We start from the raw sequence: 22,655 nt of genomic DNA, 5'->3' as shown, positions 1-22,655 counted from the left end.
ACATCCAAAACACTGTCAAATTCTCTGTGAAAGAGGCAACATCCTGACAGCGCTGTCTCCTCTCATACTCTGTGTCTGGGAAAAAAGTGCAAGAAATGATTTGCATGATATCGACGGTAAAAAATACAGGGATTCTCACAACATTGTTGACAGATTCTTTGTCTTTCTTCACCCTCCCTTGTGGCTGCCATGATGCCACTTTTATTATTTTTTTTTCCTCTCAGCATTTTGCCGTACTTCCTTTTTTTTAACGCGTATTCTGTTCTCCTCTACCCTTCCCTTCTCTTTCCCTCTCTTTGCAGGTACAGATGCTGGAATCTTTGAGCTGATTGGAACAAATACAAAGCAGAAGAAAGACAACTGAAAGGAAGTGAAAAGTGAAAGGAAAGAAGAGACAAGAGGAAGAAAGAAGTGAGAGAAGAAAGTTCTTTAGAAAGCAGAGAGAAAGAAAAAGACGGGGACGATGGGGAGGAAAAAGATTCAGATCACACGGATTATGGATGAACGCAACAGACAGGTTAGTCCCTTGGGAATGGGAGGATGAATGTGTATGAGAATGGGGGACAAAAGGAGTGGATGAGGGAGAAAGGAGAAACACCCTACACGGCCCTCAACCATAAACGTCTTATGGGGGATTGTGCGGTGCTTGCTGGGAAAGTACAGTTATTGCTTCTGGTAGATAGAGTTCAACTGACTTAAAATGATAAGTTAGACTCCAACAAACCAGTGTGGGAGCACCCGGATCATATTTTCAAATGGGTGTTCTTGAAACATCTGTTATTTTTAGGTCTCAATTACTGTGTAGTTTGCTGAGGTACTCTTCCACACATCCACAGGCCCTTAAGACACGCCACCCGGTTTACCTATTCCAATGGAATATTACCAGGAGAAGGGTGGAGAAAAATATAAACAAACAGGGACGTAATAGCTTAAAGTAACCCAGAAAATAAAAACACCTTCTTTTATAATTCTCTTTTGAGTTATTTTATCCTTTTTTTATAATAAATATACAATAAACTCTAACAACAGCTGGTATTACTCATGCCAGACATAATTAATAGTAGACAGTGAGAGCCGATCGTAGCCCAAGTGACAGGAAATAGATAGAGACGGAGTTTTTTTGCTGCCCTGAGACCCACAATCGATCACTTCCTGTGGCATGGCTGATCACTGACACTTTTTAGCTTCCTGGCAGCGTGGTTGGATCCATACTCTGCAAACAAGAGCTTGGATCACAGGTTAACCACATACCAGCTTCAAATTGACAACTGAACAACTGTATTGCTGATAAAGTAGCTGAACAAGTTTCGGATGGATGAAAAAGCTGGATTTTCCCTCTTCTTTTTTTTGTTTTTTTAGTTTCACAGACCCCAAAGAGGAAAAAAGATTCAAAAATGTCTTTGAAAATTCTTTTTGTTGTAGCAAAAGACAAGCAGACACACAGAAGAGCAAGGAGGAGGTCACAGAGTTTGACACAAGAAATAAAACTATCATGTTGCAGCAGCACCCACTCTTACTCTTCTCTGTTATCTCAGCCCCCCCTCCCACCCCTCTTTCCCCTCATTCCACCTTGGTCTTGTGCTGCAAGCTGCACCAGGCACTCTGACTCCTTGGGATAAGGAGGGAAAGCGGGAAACAGGAAGGACACCTGAGGGGAATCAATGCCTGAGATATCAGGGCTATACAGAGAGGGGAGGATGAAACCGAGCAGAGAGAAAGGGTTCGTAGAAAGGAAAATCAATGAAGAACAGGATTTTGTTGCTTTAAACTTTCAAATGAATTGTTCTTTTTTTTTTTCATGAAGTGTCGTAAGACTTGTTAGCTTCACGATTTTAATAAGTCACGTGGGAAACACCTGAGGCAGGTGTTCCCCGTGAATGAGCCCAGCACATTACATCACCATGTTTCGAAGAGGCGGACATCACAAGACACACTTTTTTTGTGGAAAAAGAAAAAAAAAAAAAACAGAAGCTCTGGTTTTGCATATTTTCACTTCCTTTTTGAGGAAATGCCCTTGAGCCAAAGCCAAGTAAACACCAGAGGATCTGCACAGTGTTGCTTTAAAAACATCTCGCATTTTCAGAAAACTTTAAAACTTAAGCACTTAAATCTTTTTGTGTGGCCTTCAATGTTTTTTATGATTCATAAAGACGGATAAAATAACAGATGAGACCTCTTGCAGAGTTTTCAAAGAAAGTCCCAACATTGAAATCTGACTTCAAAATAAACTACAGAGTTCTCTTGTTCCACACACTCTCCACCCTGCAGCTGTCTTTGGAGTGGCACCACTCTGTGTAGCTGTCAGCGCTACCTTGCCTCCTACGGGGACCACGCTGCCTCCCCATGCCTGCGGCTCCCTGCTGTAGAAGCGTCATACTGGGCACGGGGCCTGACTCTCTCTGGGCGGCCACTTTCGGCTGCCACCCCCAGGCCCTGAAACACTTCCCCAGAGCAGTGGCAGAAGGGCCAGGCCTCCCTGGCGTTGACTGGCTGCCCGGAGCTCTGGACAGTGGGCAGCAGTGTGTGAACCTTGGCTCGGAGCCGCCCTACCACTCGTACCCTCTCCCAGCCTCGGGCACATGAAAGAACCCCCTGTGCCATAAACTCACGGGCTGCGCACAGAAAAGTACACTTTTGATCACACAAGGCTCAGCAAGCTCACACCTAAATACTCCACATATACATATGTTGGACTAAAAACTTCAAAATTAAATCTTTTGTTTTAGCAGAATTTACGAGCTTGAGCATCTGCTTCCAGGTTGACTTCTAAAACTTCTCCGTCTCTGCCGAAGCCGTCTTGGGAATTTACTAATTTACTGCTATTGGCTCTAATTAGTGTTACCTCTTCAGCCAGGACACTCTGTGGGCATAATTTGAGAGGACTCGCTTGTGTGAATATGTGTTCTTGTGTGGAGCACCTCAGGGAGGAGACCCAGGGCCAAAGGTTAAACATGGATCAGGTCAGCAACAGGAAGTAAAACAATACTATTTCCCATCTCCCACCGAAAGCAGCAACCCAAAACTTAAAAGATGAATGATTTTTGAGTGTCTCCTCATATGTGTTTGCTCTTTCATGTTCACGGTGTAAAACTGCAGCTCCGAAGCTGAAAGCCGTGGTCTTTCTGCTTCCACTGCAGAGCATTATTTCCCTCCAATCAACAGCACTGGGGTGAGAAAATGTGCGAGCAAAATTAACAGCAGGAAAATAATGAGGCCCACAGGGTAGCTCCTCACCCCTGAACCCCCCTTCTAATTCCCTGTTTCCCACCTTCTACCATCTTCTCCTACCACAGCGAGTGGTGCTCCGCTCTGTCATATGTTCAGTATTGTGAGACCTCACCTGAAAAGGGCTTTTAGTAAGCTCTCACCTTCTCTCCACTTCTTTTTTTCATTCATTTGCGTATTTTTTTCTTTTGTTTTCACATAGTCTGCTTTTTGAGTTTCTCTTTGCACTCTTCAAACCAAAAGACTGGTCAGTTTATGACCATTGTAGTTATGCCTATATATTAAATATCTATTTTTCTAAAGATGCATTTGAAAAAAATGGGAAAAAAATGGTTTTATACTACCTTGAGATTTTTCCATCAATGCAGGAGAATTTTCATTTTTTTATCTTAAAATTTCCATTTTTATTCCCATATTTTATCTTCAAATATAGGAATAAAGTGTCAAAATGTTTTTTCTAAAATAAAAAAATATATATCTTTTCACTTTTTTGGAAAAAAAAAAACACCTCAAAACTTGCGTTTGAAGCTTGTAACTTCGTGCCACACCATCAATTGGTTCCCCATATTTAAATGACGGAAAAGTTATTTTTGTCTTTCTGACCACTAACTTGGTCCCTTCTACTGTAACATCCACTTTCTATATTCATCTATTTCCACGTGTGGCTTTTCTGTCGAAACAGTAACATATGAAGAAAGTGTAGGTGTTTTCTAGCTGCGCTCAAATGTAATTAGTAGCTCTGGAAAGAAAATCTAAGCTAACAGAAAGCTGTCAAAATTAAACTGTAATCATTATTTAAACTAAATGAACATTTTAACACTTAATAATGAGAAGTTGTCTAAAGCAATACCACATACAGAATTTTCGATAACATTTTTTTTTAGATTTTATTTTCCTAAATATTAATTTTAGTGTCAGTCTGACTCTTGCTATAACTGTCAAATGCATAGGGATACATTTTGTTTATCTATAAAAAATCTTGGGCCATAAAAAGCCAGTTTTGGGAAAGTTATAGACTCCCGACCACAAGCTAAAAACTCGTCTTCAAAACCAAAGTTTAGACTGTTGTTTTGCACTTCCTTCTTTTTAGTCTCCTGTTTTTTGTTTTTTTTTAAACATTCCTTTTTTACTGAACCACAATGTGGTCGAGGACTTGATTATTTAGTTTAAATTAAATTAAATTGCAGGACTTGGCAATTTTTTTTTTTTAAAAAGAACGTTTTTTTTTTTAGAAAGGTTTACTGACAATTTTCGTTACTGTTTCTGAATTGTTTGCAGGTACATCCAAACCATACAAGTTCCTGACCAAACCTAATTTTGTCACCACTTGAGAGTGATCTTAGGTCGCTCTTAGCAGCTTCTTTGGCTTCAAGGCAAAGTTCAGTCAAAGGTCTCCTTGTATTTCTCTTGCGTGAAGCCATGCCTTCCTGCTTGGCTCCGACAATGGGATAAGTGTTTGTTTCTTGACAAATCGTGGTGCTTCATATGTGACTGACAACCATGTGTGTTCACGTGTGTGTGCGTCCTTACATGGCCAAGCTTGGTTTACCAACCAGCACTTTTCATTGCCTGTCTCTCCACTCCTCTTCCCTCTGCTCCTCCTCCCCCAGGGAAGCAGGCAGGAGGTGGGAAGCAGAAGCGAAGCCATTGTGAAGGGGAAGCCACTGGCCTCTTCCTGTTATGAGAGGAAATGCATACAAATGTGCTTCCTGCGCGCCCGCCCCCTCTTTTTTTTCCTCCTCTTTCCTCCCATCTTTCTTTTAGCCTTATTTCAGGGAATCCACCTCTATCCCTTCTTCTCTGTGTTTTCTCTTAAACACTCTTCTTCTTCGCAAGACAAAACATCCGTAAAATTAGAAAGTTATTGATTTATTACTCAATTAAAAGTCTTTACCATTTTAATGGTTATTTTGAATGCATTATGTAAGCACTCAAACATACAGAGCCCAAAAAGGAACCCAAAACTGATAAACAGGTTGACAGTGGAGAAGAAGATATTGCGCACGTGAACGTTTGAAGGCATTTGTGACTGCATCTGGGTTGTGATGTGTCTAATTCTCTCTTGGGAAGAGTTTGTGGAGGAGGAGTGAACAAATAAGTTGTGTTGTTATGTGTCTGCAGTGCATGATCACTCTGCTTTAAGGCTGCGATTGAAAACTCAGAGCAGCTCTAGTTAACTGCCAGAAGAGAATGCAAATAAAGGTGGGTAGAGAGACTGCCGGGATGTCTTTGGCATGTTACGCAAAACATAGCAAACTTTAAACACGATTTGATTGCTGTCGATTAAAAAAAAAAAAAAGAGAAAGTTATGTCTCTTTTTTTACACCACATTACGATTGGTATCATATCTGATACATGCATTTCTAAGGCCCTTATTTAACTAGCATGATCCAAACTTTCATTAAAAACCCAAAGTATATAACCTGATCCATGTTCTTAAGCATGTTATCTCTCCACTAGGGGCAGTAAAAGGAAATTCAATTTCCATAAAATCCCAAAAACACTTTTAGCAAAAAAGAATAGGTAATTTCCAAAATAACTAATCTATTGTTGTTCATATTTTTTAATGACAACTTGCTGTAATAAAGGAATACAAATGTTTTGACTATTAATTATTCATAAGACAGTTACATCATGTTAAAATCTATTTAATTTGAGGCTTTGCGTAGATAATATGCTTTTTTCCCTTGAACACTCATGCCAACTTACATTGTTGTGGACAAAAACTCACCAAAACACCCAATGTATCTTAAATGATACAGTTTATATGGCATTTTAAAAATGTAGTTTTGTGGATTTCATCAAAGGGTTTAAAAACATAACCGGGCTTAAATACATAGGATCCATAGTATATATAAATTTCTATAAACAAATAAAACATCAATACTATTGTTTATTTGAGATACCGAAGCAGTTAATGGCTCTTATTTCTAAAAAAATAAAAAAAGTTATCTAATCTTTAGTTATCTAAGCTTTGATTATCATGAAAAATAAAGTTTTTGAATAACTCTAGTTATAAACATTTCTAAAACAGACTGGACCAAATTGTTTCATTAAACTACTGCCTAATTCAACACCCAAAGACAGAATCAAATGTGGGAGCCATTTTTAGCATCGCTAGAAAAGTCCAGCGATTAAAATCACCAACGTTGATGGTTGCAGTTTAAATAAGTCAAATGATGCGAAGCCTCCACAGTTTGAGCGGGCAGGGACAACAGAACCTTAACCTGAAATATCACAGGTGTGATGAGATACAAATTTCCACAGCCCACACAATGCGATTAAACCTGTATTTGACGTTTATGCATCACTCGAAAACAACCCGACCATCTCTCAGGTGTGTGAGCGTGCGAGTCAAGTGAGCATGCACTGCGCTCATGCTTGTGTGTTTATGGATGTACGTCCATGTTTTTGAGTTGTACGTGTTTTTGGTGGTAGCAGGTTGTACGTGTCAGGTTGAGATATGGGAGTGTGGTGTGATATTTATGTAGGTGTTATTGTTTGGTCAGTTCAGGCTTCTGGTATTCACACTCATTCTCTTTCCTGTGGTGCTGCTAAAGTCAGTATGTGTGAATTTAAATATGTGGGAAAATCATGTGCACGGTTCCGCATTTAAGGTGTGAGGCTCAGGACGACTTTGACAGGGTTCTGTTCTTCTATTTCACAATAAAATATTAATTAAAAAATATGATTACTGTTACACCAGTGTGCTTAAGCTTCACATTGATGTCTGCAGTTTAAAGCTATATGTGATGGTGCATGCTACAATTTGAAATTTTAATGAGCAGCTGAGTGAAAGAGTGATAACAGAGCCAGGATGGTTGCTAGCTGTGTCCTGTGTCTGTCCCTTGTGCCCCCTTGCCGGAAAATATCAGGGGAAGACAACACTCTGTATGTCCTGCTGCTCAATAGTCAGTTGTGACCTTAAGTTCTGCAGCTCTGCTGTCTTATTGAGCGGATCTTGCATGATCTGCACTGCAACCAGACTACTGTTAAGCGCCCAGAACCCTATAGGGACCTCCAGTCTCAGTTTCGGTTGACTTATGCCAAAGTGCATTCAGTATGATTATTTAATTATCAAAAACTAACTTTAAATATTTTCCATTTTCATTATATTTTTAAATTTCTAAGTATGAGCCAAATATTTAGTCGTGTCTCTTAAGCCGCATCATCGGATTTTACGCTCAAAAGTTTGTCGAGTGTCAGAGCACCGTCCGTGTCTCCGGTTTCAGTAGTCGTCCAACATATAGCTTGGCACAATGTGGTGACATCACTGGAAACATTTTTTTTTTTTTTTTTTTGTGGGGGAGGGAGTTCAAGATATGGCATTTCATGAGAAGTTTCACCCACCCTTCGCTAAGAGAGAAAGAGGAAGAAAAAAAAGACGGATGGATGCAAAGGAGAATTCGATATTGAATTTCTTGGTGCATCCTGGCAGATATGATTTCAAGAAATGTAAAACTGTCAATGATGGTTCAAGCCTATCTTTTCATGAAGTTATGAAAGGAAAATATGAAGGACAGTGCATTATTTATAACTTTTATTGCCCATTCATTACACCCAATCGACCCCACACACAGAGATTTGCCGTTACTGCTTTGGGTCTCAATGCTTACAGGAAAAGTATCTTTATTGTCTTCAGAGCATTTATTTACTCTTCATTTACCTTTTTTTCATATCATATAAATACTACTAGAACATATGCAGTTATTAAGCAAGCGAAAATGGTTAGCTACCAGCTGGGAGTGTGTTTCCTCTCTGCAAAAAGCTTTGAAAAGTGTAATTTTCACATAAAGCTTGCAGAAGAAAAATAAAAGGAATTCCAATAACAATGTGCTGCTCAAAGAAGCACATTTCTTTTTCTCGTGTAACTAAGGAGCACATGCTTCGGTAAAGAAAAACCACTTCAACAGCTTGGAGTTTTGATCCAAACAATAAAGGAATAGGGACTGTTCTATTTTGACAGTGTGGGCACTTGTATGCGTCTGTAGTTAAGGGTACTGATCTGAAGCCTTTCACATGCACACGTGTAATTACCAACACACACAAACTGGAAAAAAATACACAATAAATTAAAATATTTTTGATGTCAGAGCACATTTTTTTTTCTTTTTTTCATTTTTAAGCCATCTTTTTTTTATTTATTTTTTTCAGTCTGATTGGTGTGTTTGTGAAACATTTACATTGTAATAGTTGGAGATCTTTGCTTTTCCTTTGTGCAAAAGCAAGGCCAGATGATCAGGTGACTGACCTGATGTGAGCCACGATCTTCTGTTGACTTTGATGTACAAGCAACAAGGGATCTGCTTTACCGTTATCTGACTGACACAGAGTATTTTCAGTTCCCTAAAAGCAAACCCAGCTTCTTTTTTTTAACCTTCATGTAGTGGATAGACTGTGACAGTCAGGCGGGTGTTGAACCATCACCACACTTCACTTTCATTTAGAAAAGGCCAGATTGTTTTTAATTATGTAGTATGAAAAATTAATAGTGCAGACTGTTAATTTTTGTTAACAAAAGACTGAAACATTAAAGTTCTGATTTTATTTTTGTTATGTGACACTTCCACATAGAATAGCCACAACTGTTTTATGGCTACAAATGTGTTATCACTAATGAGTTTTTGGAGAAAAACTACATTCATCTGGCCCTCAGCTCGCAATGGTGTTCTAATTTTGTTTATTCATCTCTTGTCTCACTCAGGTGACATTTACGAAGCGAAAGTTTGGCCTGATGAAGAAGGCGTACGAGCTGAGTGTGCTGTGTGACTGTGAGATCGCCCTGATCATCTTCAACAGCACCAACAAGCTGTTCCAGTACGCCAGCACAGACATGGACAAGGTCCTGCTTAAATACACCGAGTACAACGAGCCCCACGAGAGCAGAACCAACTCTGATATTGTGGAGGTAAGCTACAGGCAAATCACAGTCAGCACATGCACACACACACACGCACTCACACGGGGCCAAGAGGAGCATGTTTATGCAAACGCACAAGCAGACAGATGGTTACCGTGTTTGTGACTCATTCAGCAACCCTAACTTCTCTCTTTTAGTCTTCACACCTAACACAGTACAAGAGATAATTGCTCCCATAGCTTGTCAGCGTTCCCTAAGGGTTCAGTAGGAATATCAATCACTTTTAAAGAAAGTATTTTAAGAATCACAATATGCTGCAATATTCAAGAAAACGTGTTCCTTTAAACTACTTCCTTTTTGTTTCATTTCAACACAAACGGGGTAGACGACCATTGATCTAGCCCTTTCAGGCTGCCCCCCGTGGCATGTAATCACCACCCCCTGGCACTGGTCTCTTGTCATCATTGATGTGCTTCCAAGAGGGGGGTGCTGATCTGACCTGCTTTGGGCACATGTCACTGGCGTGGCTCAAACCGATTTAAAACAGCGGCATCAGCCCAGACATCAAGCAGGTAGAAAAAGCAGGAAATGACGCTCGCGCCCGCCTAAAGCGTTGAGCTTTCGACCTGCTATGAAGCAGTCACTCTGGGGCTGTGACAGAAATGGAGGTTTACACCTTTTCTCCTCTTTATCCTTATATGTACCATTAGAAAATATTATTTTTTTTAATTTAGAATTATTTAATGCAATCAGATCATTAAATGTCATTTAATGATTTTAAGTTTATGTGTTTTATTTTTAATTTTTTTTACAATTGATATTTATGTTTCCCACTGAAAAACTGACATACGACTTTTTTTTTTTTACCTTCAACATTGTTTTTTTTTTTACTTTCTGAATAAAAAACACAAATTTTATTGATTCCAAATATATATATATATATATATATTTTTGCAGAAGCCACAAGCCTTCTCTTTTGTATAATATGTGCATAATATCCTTGCAATTGAACTTAAGTTCCAGTGTAATATCCATTTTGTGCTCAACACTATGTATGTTCTTGTTATACAAGCATTTAGAAAAGCACCGAAGGAAAACTAGAAATCATAAGATAAAATCAATTAAATAAATTAATCAATCCATGCTACTCACACATTCCATTAATCCATCATTTTGACAAAGAATAAAGCATGCTTTTGTTAATACGAATTATTGTTTCATCCAATGGATTTGTTGCTGGACGTTTGTTTTTTCTCCCAACAGCACATGGATCAGATGGTAATAAAATTCTTAAACTAATTTTATCAACTTAAAACACTTATGATAATCTCTTTTCCTCCGTGAGAGGTGTTGATAAATGAATTTTATCATACCAAAACCCCAAGAGTGGTTCGCTGATCCCTGCTTCACACTGTTGAAGGCATCTCCACTTGGAGCTGTCAAATGTGAAGTGTGTTCATGTGGTCCATACATTAGCAGATATATAGCACTTAACGTATGACTAACCAAGTTGATGGAACACTAAGAGAACTGAAAAAGTGTTTCATTTCAGTCGATGCAGAGAACCATGACTTTTTTTGCCCTCATTTCCTGTTTTATTCTTCAACTTTAAATATTTAGTGGAGCTGCTGTTAGTTTGCTTAGTGTAAACAAGTAAAAAATCTAAAAACACAAGGGATCCACTCTTGATTTAAAAATACAGCCTCAATTCTGGTGGTGCAAGATATACTTTTAGGAGTCAAGCATCAAGTGTCGTTTGCTTTAGGCCCCTATATATGTGGCCCCAGTGTCCCGGAGTGGCTTGAAAATGAACTGCAATTCATCTAGTTAGAAGATGATCGCTTTATCATCCAAGCCATCAAATGGAAGGTGGACTACTTCCATGGTCTGTGTGCCAGTAAGTGCCGGAGCCTTTCAGAGCCTCTGCGGTCAGTGCATTATGTTGCTCCGGCTGAACCCATGAAGAGAGTTGTCACATGTTCCAGCAAGTGCTGCCTCCGCTGCAGCCCTCGTTGGACTGTCTCCATTAGACGGCATAGGATGGCTAACGTGTAAACAGCCATGTCAGGAGAAAGATTTGAAAGAGTCTAGAGTGGGGGGGTGGAGGGATGCTGCGGAGCACTGCCTACAGTTTGATCCCTAGAGGACTGGGGCTCTCTGAGCAACACGCTGCAGGAGAAATCGATCCGAGGAGGACTTCAGCCTGAGCTGCGGCGTTCTGAAGGGAATGGCCACAGGGCTGGCACTTGCACGTTTAGCTTGGAGAGGTGAGAGGTGGTGGTGGGGGGGACAGGTGTAAGAACACGGGTAGGTTCAGTTTGGGAGGAAGGATAAAAGGTAGAAGACTACGTTTAAGCTTGTAGATAAAACAGAGGTTTATTAACAGATTCAAAACGACATCTAATATTTGTTCTTTCTAATGTTGAATTTGTAGAGCCTCTTATCTTTATCAGTGCGCTGAAAAGCATGCATCATTCTCCCTCTATTACTGCTGTGCCTGAAGGTGTAGTGGGAGGAGAGGCAGAGGTAGGGGAGCGGAGCCCAGAGTGTGGGCGGCTGGCGTAGAGGCCTGCTACATTAGCAATAAAACTCTATGTAATTAGCATGTCTTTGGTTGATAATTAACGTTGTTGAGAGAGTGGCACCGTTGCACTGCCTCTCCTGCAACAGCATGTTTACAAGAGGCTGGACGCTTTTTCTCTCTACCTTTCTAGTCTTCTTTTGTATCCGGTGTTTCATTGAACACACAAGTTTGTTTTTATTTGTCTTATTTTGAATCCATGAATGGTTCGATAGATGTATGTATGTGAGAAACCCCCCCTCCAAAGGGGATTGCGAGATAAAGGTAGAGAAGAGTGGTTAAAAATGGTCTTGATGACTCACTTGAAAACCATTTCATCTGGAACAGCACTTCTACAAAAGACCAGATATAATATTTACCTCAGTACAGGGGATGAAACAAGAATAATGACAAAGAAACATATTCTTCTAGTGACGCTAGAAATATTGTGTTATCAGCTCCGGCATAAACAAAAGGGGAGGTGCTTTTAATTAATGACGAATGTTCAAAGACAAATCTAATCTCAAACTTGCAAGTTTGATAAAAGTAAATCCAGAGGCAGATTCTTCATGTCTAGATATCCATGCAGGCTCCAAGTGTGTCCTCCTGGCAGATCCACAGCACAGCCCGAGTCTGGCTCCAGATAAAAGAGTCAAACATGCAGATAGATTTCCTATACTCCCCGTTTGCCAGACTGTTTTCCTGGACATGCGAACAGCATTAAAATGGCAGTCAGTGTTGAGAAATGACAAGCGGAAGGATTCATTTCTCCTTTTTTTTCCTCCTTATTTTATTCCTGCTTAAGAACAAACACTTTGAGTCACTTTGGGTGATTTATTATTCAGCTATGCAGTTGTAAATTGCAATAGCACATGAAAGAGACCTTTCTTTCTCCTCCCGATGATTGCCGCTTTATCCCAAACCTAAGCGGCGTTTGGCTGGCTCACGCTGTGATTGAAAGGCCCCAAATCCAACAACACACTTGTGCGTTGCCAAATTCCTGCTGCACAGTGTGCTTGTTCTTCATTCTGCTGAAACAAAGAATGGGGAATTGAGAAACAGTTAAAGGGTAAGTGAATGAAAAATCACCACAATACTTTTTTTCCCCTTTTTACATACAGTTTGAGTTGTTGTATAGGGACATGGAGTGCTTGGCAAGTGTAGGCTCTGCACGCGTTCTTGCATGTGAACATGCTTGGTGACAATTGGCTCAAACCTTGCAGAGCCAACGGCGCTGTAATGACCTCAGTCAGGAGTGCATGCTCGCATGTCGTTGGCTCAAGTATCACATGGAACGGCACATGGATCCCCGTCCTGCCTGCTTGCCTATACCTGCCAGAGGAGGGCTACTGGCCAATCCCATTTTCCAAAGATTAACCTAATCTGAAAGTTCAGCTCACACTGTAATCTTAAACAGCAGCAGCAGGGACTTGACTCCTCACCTAACCTCATTTTTTCCCCCTCTCCGTCCTCTGTAAGACGGAACTATTGAATGAGATAGAAGTGACAGAGCGACGGAGGAGTGTGAGAAGAGAAGGGAGGGAGGAAGAGAGGGATGGAGGGAGAAAGGCTGGTAATTATTTCCAAAGGTCATTCTGTTAATGACTACCTGCTTGGCTAATGAGATTCAGCAAAGCTCCCTCACCATGTTTCACCCTGCGTATGTTTCACCCGTGTGCCGAGACGTGTGAGGAGTACAGGTGTGATTTCAGCCCACTGACAGTCCAGTGGAGGGAGGGGGAAGAATGTTGGGAAGAGGAGGTGGTGCTGCCAGAGGAGTGTAAATGAAGAAACATAAAGCCAGGGTACATCAAATCTGGTATCTCTTGGAAACAGTAAACCCACAGCATCTCTGCTGAGTTTTTTTTTATTCTCAATGCCATTGAAATTTATTTACTTACCCAAACAATGTTGCTCTTTATTATTTTTTTTCCCTCTATCTTTCAAAATAGTCTTCAAGTCACCAGGACATGTGATCTCCTTCTCTAAGTGCCAGTGTGCTCACACTCTGCCGCACTCTTGTGAAAACATTTTTCAGCATGTGTGCTATTCTGTGTGCTTATTTGGTTTCTAAACAGCGTGGAGAACATTAGCCTTGAGGAGTTTTCTGTGTTGATCAGTTCACTGAATGACTTCTTCTCATGGCTCTCAGAGAGCGGCTGCATAATGACTCGGACTTGAATGTAATTTATCCTTCATTACTTTTACAAGTGTCCAAGAGAAACAAGGGAGTCATCTCATATCTTCTGCGCTTGAGCCGTGCGTGGTAATTTTGTGTGAAGTTGTTTTGTGGGTTCAGAATAAGGCGCATGTGGTGTAATGAACAGTGAAGGGTGAGGTTGTTGCTGCGTTCACAGTGCCTGAGTGTTTACTAGTGACTGACAACTTGGCTTGTTTTTCCTGGTTAGGAGAAGATTAAGATCTAAAGCCGCTTTGAACAACTAAGTAAATTAACCCTGTGACACTGGCAAGCTAATGGTACAGCATTTTGCTAAAACAAAGATTAAAATGACAGTTTTTTTTTTTTTTTTTTTAGCNNNNAATAATTCAAATTAAGAGCAGGTGTTGTATTGGGTTGAGTGTGTTAATTACAGAAGAGCTGACAAATGGGAGGGAAAAAAAACGTTAATTCTAGGAAAGCTTTAAAGGCATAATAATCCATTTATGCTCACTAAAAGCTAAAAAAAAAACACATTTTAGGTTGTTTTAAACCCAACTTCAAGGTTTAAAAGGGACTAACATTTTGGGGGTTATTTTAACTCAGAAAAAAGATTAAAAACTAACCACCAAACAAACATAAATTTGGTTCAAATGAAACCATTACAACACTTAAACAAATGTTCCAAAAACTAACCCAAAAATATATCCCAGCATGATTAACCCAGGAATTGGGTGAAAAAAAATAATCCAAATGTTTTAAGAGTATTTGAGACGGAATTTTAAGAGCACTTAAAATGAAATTCAACTTATTGCTTTTCCTTGTATGACATTTACAGTGTATTCATTTAAAAAAAACATATTTGCCTTAAAGTACAAACTTGCAACACAGAGTTCACCACAAATGAAGCTGAAGGAAATAAACCCTTTTTCCTAACAGTTTTGTTTAAGAAAAAAAAAATCAATTGCAAATCAAAGTTAATACATTTCATAGGTTTATTTTTCTCAGAAGACTAAAAAAACATAGACTAAACTGCAAGAAACTTTGAGATTTATATTCTGTCTTTTTTTTTATAAAAATAAGTTTTAAATGTTTCCAATTTTACACTTCCTCTAAAAGATAAAAAGCAGAACTGAATTCAGGTGGTTAAAAAAAGCAGTTTCCTACAAAAAAATGTAAACTTCTGGTTTAGAAACTTCATCTTTTTTAATCTTCTTAATTGCACCAATTTAGGTAGTGTTGAATTCAAGCAAAAAGTGTTGCCCCAAAACAACCACCCTTTTATTTAATCTCTTTAGTGTAATAAATGTCTAAAAAAAAGTTAAGGCTCTAAATATAGAATGTGGCGACGCTAAATATAGCAAGCCTGTTCTTGCAGGAAAGGGATGGAAGAATATGGCTGGGATCGCTTTCTCTCTTTAATTCCCAGCTCCTTGCTTTTGTACTCTATGGGTGGGGTCTGTTTTAAAATCAAAAGTGGTGAGTAAGCAGTCTCTCCCTCTTATTCTCTGATGATCAACCACATCCAAAAGACCATTGGTGTGGTGCTTCAAAACCCCTTCATTAAAGAAATGTGTTTTATTTGTCTCTATGTTGACCCCCCCAATGCTACACAAGACAATTATCTATTTTTTGTGTTTTTATATGAATGTGATTAAGGTTTTTTTTTTCATTAAATAGTGATTACTATTATTTTTTTCTTTAAAATGACGTTAAATATAAAAAGAAATCCAGAAAACATGCATTGGCAGTTATGATAAAAAACACTTTATTTCCTTCCCAGTTTATCAGTTTTAATGTGTTCATTTATTTATTTTTTTTATAAAAAAAAAAACAGCTATCCAATCTTAAAATTTTTCCTACATCAGGTCTTTATAGATTGACAGAGCAGAATCTTAGAGAATAATTTAACACTTTTGAATTTCTGTCAGACGTGTTTTTGTTTTATTTTTAAGGTCATTACTGAAACGGAAGTCTGAGGTACTCACACAACAACAAAAGCTGGCTTTAAAAATAGACTATTTGAAATGTGCCAATATGTGGTCCCTGTGGTGAGGAACAGTGAAAAAGGCTGGCCACTTCTGAGGCCACGCTGCCAAAAGGCAAGGTTTTCCACTACACAGCTCAAAACAATTCACGCCAGCCATTAAGATGAAATGATGCCTTGTTCTTTGAAACTATTTGTGGAAAATTCTGAATAATGAAGATCTATTTATATAGATGGCATTCCTTCGCCCGCCTAAAGCTTTCGCCCCCTCCACCCCTTGGCTCCCCCTCCCTGGTCATGATTGCTGCTTTGGGGTAGAGTGTGGAAACTCAAGGTCATAGTATAGAGGTCAGCCGGCTGGTCATTGTTACTCAAGGCCTCCCTCCGGCTCCCTTTTCCTGCTGTGGTACCACGCGATAAGAGACGGAGAGACAAAAGTAGCTAAGTGACGATTAGTGGTTGTGGAGGTGGGGATGGTGGGAACCCACAAAGAGGGAATGGAGGGTGGCTTGAGGACGTTTTCATCTAAAGACTCAAAGACATTTTCGTTTCTTTAGCTGTCGCTGCCTTAAAAGTTTGAAAATTGAAGCTGGATCACATTGCAGTCACATGTGCATGCATAAACAGCTCACATCCCATTGCATAAAGCATGTAAAGTAAGGGCGGGTGGAAAACACACACAGTTCAACCCTGGAGAATTGATTTTTATGCTGCATCAGTAGAACATTTACGCTCCTTCTACGTTTCTTTCATTTGAGTAGCTAAGTGTTTTACAACTGAAGTATAGATGGGATGAAAGATGGTGGGGTTAAGGGTGAACTCATAAGTGTCCTCTTTATGCAGTTTCTCTGAGCTGGCATTGTGTGTCATAATGTCTATCTGGCTAATTATACAGTGTAGTGACAAGTCTGAATGACCACTTTGTTCCCAGAGCCGGGATGCTGCTGTAGCAAACACTATTGGATTCTGACATGTGTTTAGTGTGTGTCTCGTCCATATGGGAAACACTGCACCATCTGGTATTCTGCTGTGTACTGGCTTGCTAAGACTATGTCTGTGAGTGGGCTCTTGTCTGCAGTGGACTCTTTTTTAATAGTGATTTCAGCACATGCACCATCACAATGACAATTTGAAGAAATCCTGACAGACTTCTCGACTCTTTCTCCACCTTTCTTTTACTCTTTACTTAGACTTTTCCCTTGTATTTTTACTTCTTTTTTAAAGACACTCATCGTGACGACTCCACTGGCCAGAGCACTGTCTCAACTCGTTAGAAGGATCTGAACTGAGGACTCGGTTGATTTTGAAAAACTCTTGTATAACTTTGCTTTGTCCCACCTGGTTCATTCTTCAGAAACAATAGGTAAAGCAAGACAGGACCAAAAATTGCCAAAAAAGGCTGAACTTCTAATGAGATGATGCTAAAGTACAGTGTCTATCAATGCATGAATGTTTTAGCTAAAACCTACCCTTGTCCTGACACATAAATCATCTAGCATCCATATATAAACTCTAGGACCTACTTACACCCACTTCCAGATACCACATGTCACCATCAACACAGATCTCTAAACTACATTGATCCACCTGAAACTGGAATAAGAAGAAAACTTTTTATTTCATTACAGATTTGTATCCACCCACATCAGTTCATTCAGTGTCCTATTAAAGCTCCTTTGTTTAGGGTACACACACAATTCAAATTCAACAGTTTTACTTTAAAATACATTTAGAATACATAAAGAGGTTAATCAATTTAAGAATTAGATAAATTAAAGTTTTAATTTTTAAGTCAACCTGACTCGACTCGAGGACTTCTTTCTTAGAGCTGACCGGAGCCTAATCTCCTGACGGTTCTGAAACAGCAAACATGGCGTTTTGCAGACAGTTGGTCAAAACCAAAAGAAAAAAAAAAAACAGCAGACTTTAATGTTACCAAATCAATGAAAATTTATGAACACCAAAGTTCTCAATCGATTACCAAGAGTTGCACACGTAAAGATTGAAAAAAAAAAAAAAAATCAGGACCACACTGTAATTAGCCAATCCTGTCTTTAGACTGGTAACCTACAAAATCGCCCATCTCCCACTCAAATCATTCAAGCACATACACACACACCATGCACCCATCATCCATGGGTATGCCCCCCGACATGGTCCTGGCATGTTCAAACCACGCTTCATGAAACGGTGGCCCTCTTGCCTTTGGTCTGCCATCTGCTTCCAATAAACTAAGCCAGCCTGATCCCTCTGATGTTCCCTTCACTCTAAAGAGCAGAGAAAAGACAGCGAGAGCCACAGCGAGTGGGGAGAGAGAAACAAAAACTAAGGCAAGTTAGAATAAGAGACCTGCCCAAAAAAATAGTCAAATTTTAAGAAGCAAAGCACATCTTTGACATATTTCATCTTTACACTCTCAGCTTATAAAGTTTAGCTTCAGGAAGATTTTGATCTACAACTGGCACTTTCTCTTGACCTGCTAAGTGTTATGCATAAAGGTGAAGTGAAGGAAATGGTTCAAATAGCTAAACATTCAAGTTTTTAAAGAAATGAAAAACCAGTTGGTTGTCCTAGAAACAAATATCATGAGACGGAAGACCTTTTTTTCAAATCTGTACCTTTTGTTTCACTGACACAACTAAAAATGAAAAAAAGTTGTAAAATCTAGTGCTTTTTATTTATACTTTTTTGAAACAAAAAAACTAATCACATATTATTCAACAAAGAAAGTGTTTTTTATTCAGTGCCAATACATTTGTGACTTTTTCCCAACCATGTCTAATAGGTTGAAATTGAATAAACTAAGCCATTCATCAGGGAAAACTCCAGCTATTATCTTCTGTCATAGCTTTGCTTCCAATAGTGTGGAAACAAAAGCCCCTACCATGTAAGCAGAGGATATAAAAGGCCTATTATAAGTTGTTTTTTCTTTTTTTTGTGAAGGGCTTTTGCACTGATGCTGTCAGTCACTGGGTTGAAGACACTGAGAACATTCACTTGCCTGTCTGTCACCAAAACCCATAAACACAATATTGAATGTGTCATACCCTTCAGCCACTGCCAACATAACTGCAGAGGGGAATGGTCAGTACTGAAGCTCTTTCCAAACACAGCCCATTAATTAGCCAAAAATAAAGATGCGCCCATCAAGCCAACAGTGTTTTGACTGGGATTGTGTTGAGACATAGTCAGTTTGCAGAAAATCGTGAGGAATACTGTGACAGACTGAGGAGCAGACTGAGACCGAAACATTGGGGCAGAAAGACGGATAGAGGGATAGGCAGGGTGAGCAGGGTGGCAGAATGCCGAGCAGACGGATCCTAGTACGGCTGGGGCTCTGGGCAGGCGTCAGCTGTCCTTACCAGACCCCCTGGGGCCACCTAGAATTCTCAACCAAATCCTTCCCACTGTTTATCTCAAGACCTACAAGAAGTTGTCACCAGTAGCACAAACTATGAAATGATTTTTTTTTTCCTTTTTCTAATGACAAATTAAAGACACAAGCTAATGACAATGTAGATCAGATGTCAGTGATTTGGTTAGTTTAGCAAACCGGATAGACCAACGCAGTCTAGGCCATCTCAGCGACGGGTGCAAAGCTGAAGGGTACCAATGAGACGGGTGTCTCAAGTATGTAGGACACCTTGTCTATGCTGTGCCTGCTGTGAGTGGAATCATAAGGGAACATCATGAAGAAGGAGTTTAATTAGGAGCAAGCCTCCAAAGGGGCCATAGAGAAAGACACGCAGCCAAGCAAGAGGACAGCTTTTTAGCTGTTTTTCCTCCCTCGTTTCTCTCACATTCCCTGTACTTTCTTTTAGCTGTGTGCCAGGTGATTCTCTTTCGCATAGAATGGCTTCTCACTTTAGGAGATGTCCAAAACTGATGATTCTTCTCAATTGTGCTAACAATGTAGCAGGTAAGGTGTGAATGCAGAAAAGGTGAAAGTCGTGTTTAACGGTAAAAATGTATACTCATATAAAGTACCTCTAAATAATGTGCAGTAGTGAAAACTTGAACATTCCCGAAGATGCTTTTGTTTACTCGTCTTACCATATTCCACCAAGACTTTATTTTTACGCCAGTTTATCACACCCACCCTCTTTTTTTCTCATTTCAAGTGTCATTTTTATTAAAAAAAAATGTTCTTTTAATTTGTCATCTAAGTTGTTGTTTTTTCTCGTCTAACCAACTGTTATTTAGTAACATCTTGGTCAGGCAAGATGACAGTAACAGTTACTGAACACAAAAACAGCCTTGTTTTGAGGCGTGCTTTGTGACTCCTTCAAGCAAAAAACTGTGAAATGCAAACAAATTTCAAGACAAATATCAGACTGTGGGTTTAATAAACTTTAAACACAAACAGAGTGGAAAAAGTAGAGCGGAGTCGATAGAAGTGAGACGTCCATCTATGGCTACACAGGCGCAGCAGCAGATCTGATTGGATGTTGGGTTGGGAGTCAGTGTTTGGAAACAGGTGTGATGTCTTGTAACAGGTGGCATAACTGGGATGTGTAGCATAGCATCACTGTCTTGCTCCCTAAATATGTTGGGCCCTGCTGAAGGGCTAAGCTTAAGCCGCATGCCTTGTTGTCATTTAATATATAACACTAAAGTCCCTGCTGCCTGCGCCCCGTCAGCACCCAGAGAGGCTGTTGCCCAACTCCGCGGCAGACGTACAGCTCAGTTACCCCATATGGGTGTCACCTTTAACCCAGCTCTGCCTCTCATCTCCCAGCAATGCTCCGCTTCTGTTCTTCCCAGAATGGAAGTGAATCTCTCACGTACCCCGTGCTGGTGGCAGTAGGTGGGAATCTATGCAAGTAGGAAGAAAAGTTGTTTTTAACTTGTTTGCATTCTCATATGAAGTGAGAAAAGGCCAGCAGTTCAGCTCTTGTCAGTTTGATATGATGCATCAACAAGGCCAGAATGAAACTACATAGAAGAAACGGCAAACTTCTACATCTCATGCCTTTGCCAAAAAAGACAGCGTGCTAAACCTCTGCAACCCCTTTGTTCTTTTGACTCATCCTCCTCTGATAGAGCAAGGGAGCCTGATTCACTGTAGGTCAGTTGGAAGTCAGATCTCCTTCATCGCCTTGGTTGATTTGTTTGGTGTGATTTCCTGAAGACTGTCAAAGACATGAGAGGAGCTTTCAAATTCAGAATTCCAGATTTCCACTCCAGGGGCCAAGCGAGGATTCGGAGAAAGAAACGGAGAGCCAACAAATGTTGACACACTTACAGTAGCTGCCTCGCCTTGAGACGCCTCAGGAATCAAACACACACACACAGACACACAAATGCGCGCACAAAAGAAGTCCTCCAAGTTCACTTAAACTGCGCTCAAAACAGCTCTTTGTTGTGCTGACATGAGAGATGACTGGATTTTTATTTGTTTTCTAAGCAGGCAGATCACTCCCTGTCACTTCCGCTGCTGGTTGTAATGGAGCAGCGTGCACTTGTTTCTCTTCTGTGAGTGAGAACTGGCGGAGACAAACAAATAGGAGAGAGAAGTTCACTGAGATTAACTTATCTTAGCATCTTCCTCCTTTCTCCTGCTCAGTGGCTCTTTCTTTTTTCTTGACTCTAACACCCACTCTCACACACCCACGTGCACACGCAAACATAGACTCATTCCCCTCTTTCCCCTCCCACACACACAGACACACGTGCATCCAAGCACACACACACTCTTGATCAGCATCAAATACAGGGTGTGCTAAAGTAAATTTAATTACGTCTGTCTGATATGAAGCTTCAGATGAAAGTAGGAGAGCGCAGTGTGAAGCGACGACTGCACAGACAGGAGCAGGCCCGTGATATTCCTCCCGTAGACTAATCTCCCTTTATTAAAGCCAGGAGGAGAAAGGGAGGGGGGGCCGGGAGTGGTGGGTGGAGGAGAGTAAGAGGAGGGGGTGTCTTTGATGAGATCTCTAACTGTCAGCTACTGTACTTTTCTTCTCTCCTGCTCTGTCTTTGTCTCTCATCTTAGTAGGCAATAGAACACAGCGCCCATCGATACACGCACACTTACTTAAGCAAACAGACCCTCATGCTATCACACTCAGGGATGCTCTATGAAACTTCTCCCTGTTGTTAGTGTTGTCAACCATTTTTTTTTACTTTTTTTTTTTTTTGGAGAAAGGACAGCGCTCCCTCTTTAAAGCACTCTTTGTGTCTCTCCGAGGGCTTCGGGGAGTGGTGAGTGAACGGCAAAGTGTGGTTTCCTGGTGTTTTCTGCCCACTCTAATGGGGGCAGGTGGCCATCAGGTGGCCAAAACAGAAACTGCCTTGTCTGAAATATATACCACAGCCATGCGACTCCCATTTAAGTTTTGTTGTGTTTGTGAAATCATTTGTCTCGTCTGATTTGATGAAACCATTTATGCCATTTGTCACATTATGTTATCAAAATAAAAGCACAACTTTACAAAAAGCATTCATCTAATAACACAGAGTTTACATAATCTTTTGGAAAACAACTGCACATATTGCCCCCAAGTGGACTATAAAATTGGGTTTGTCCCTCCTAAGCGATTTACCGGGGTTGCTGTGCCCTACCCTCAATAATGTTGTACACCTTTGTTTGCAGACATTGAGAAAGAAGGGCCTAAACGGCTGTGACAGCCCAGACCCCGACGCAGATGACTCGGTTGGCCACAGCCCCGAGTCCGAGGACAAGTACAGGAAAATAAACGAGGACATTGATCTAATGATCAGCAGACAGAGACTGTGTGTAAGTACTGTTGGTTGAACCCAGAGTCTTACTCTCACCTTTCTTTCCTCTCTTTCTTCCCCTCCTTCCCTCTGTCACCGTCTCCTCGTCATCTGGTCCTTCCACCCGTTTCTCCGTCCCTTCATG

The 22,655-nt window shown here is 40.3% G+C and overlaps 1 protein-coding gene across 10 annotated transcripts in view; it reads left to right on the top strand.

The window, feature by feature from the left end:
* Positions 1-22,655, top strand: part of mef2cb (myocyte enhancer factor 2cb) — a 67,351-nt gene that overhangs the window by 30,613 nt on the left and 14,083 nt on the right. For 7 of the 10 annotated variants that reach the window (XM_036213575.1, XM_024276300.2, XM_024276298.2 and 4 more), the window contains 3 exons: positions 303-517; positions 8,930-9,133; positions 22,386-22,529. In XM_036213575.1, coding sequence (XP_036069468.1) covers positions 464-517; positions 8,930-9,133; positions 22,386-22,529 — 402 coding nt within the window. In that variant the 5' untranslated portion in view covers positions 303-463. The remainder of the gene's footprint in view (positions 1-302; positions 518-8,929; positions 9,134-22,385; positions 22,530-22,655) is intronic. The other 3 variants (XM_024276304.2, XM_036213577.1, XM_024276301.2) reach the window with 1 other exon arrangement.

The sequence above is a fragment of the Oryzias melastigma genome, linkage group LG9 (genome assembly GCF_002922805.2).
Source record: "Oryzias melastigma strain HK-1 linkage group LG9, ASM292280v2, whole genome shotgun sequence".
NCBI classification, from domain to species: Eukaryota; Metazoa; Chordata; class Actinopteri; order Beloniformes; family Adrianichthyidae; genus Oryzias; species Oryzias melastigma.
Note: the sequence above shows the minus strand (reverse complement) of the source record. Positions and strands in the feature narration are given on the sequence as shown.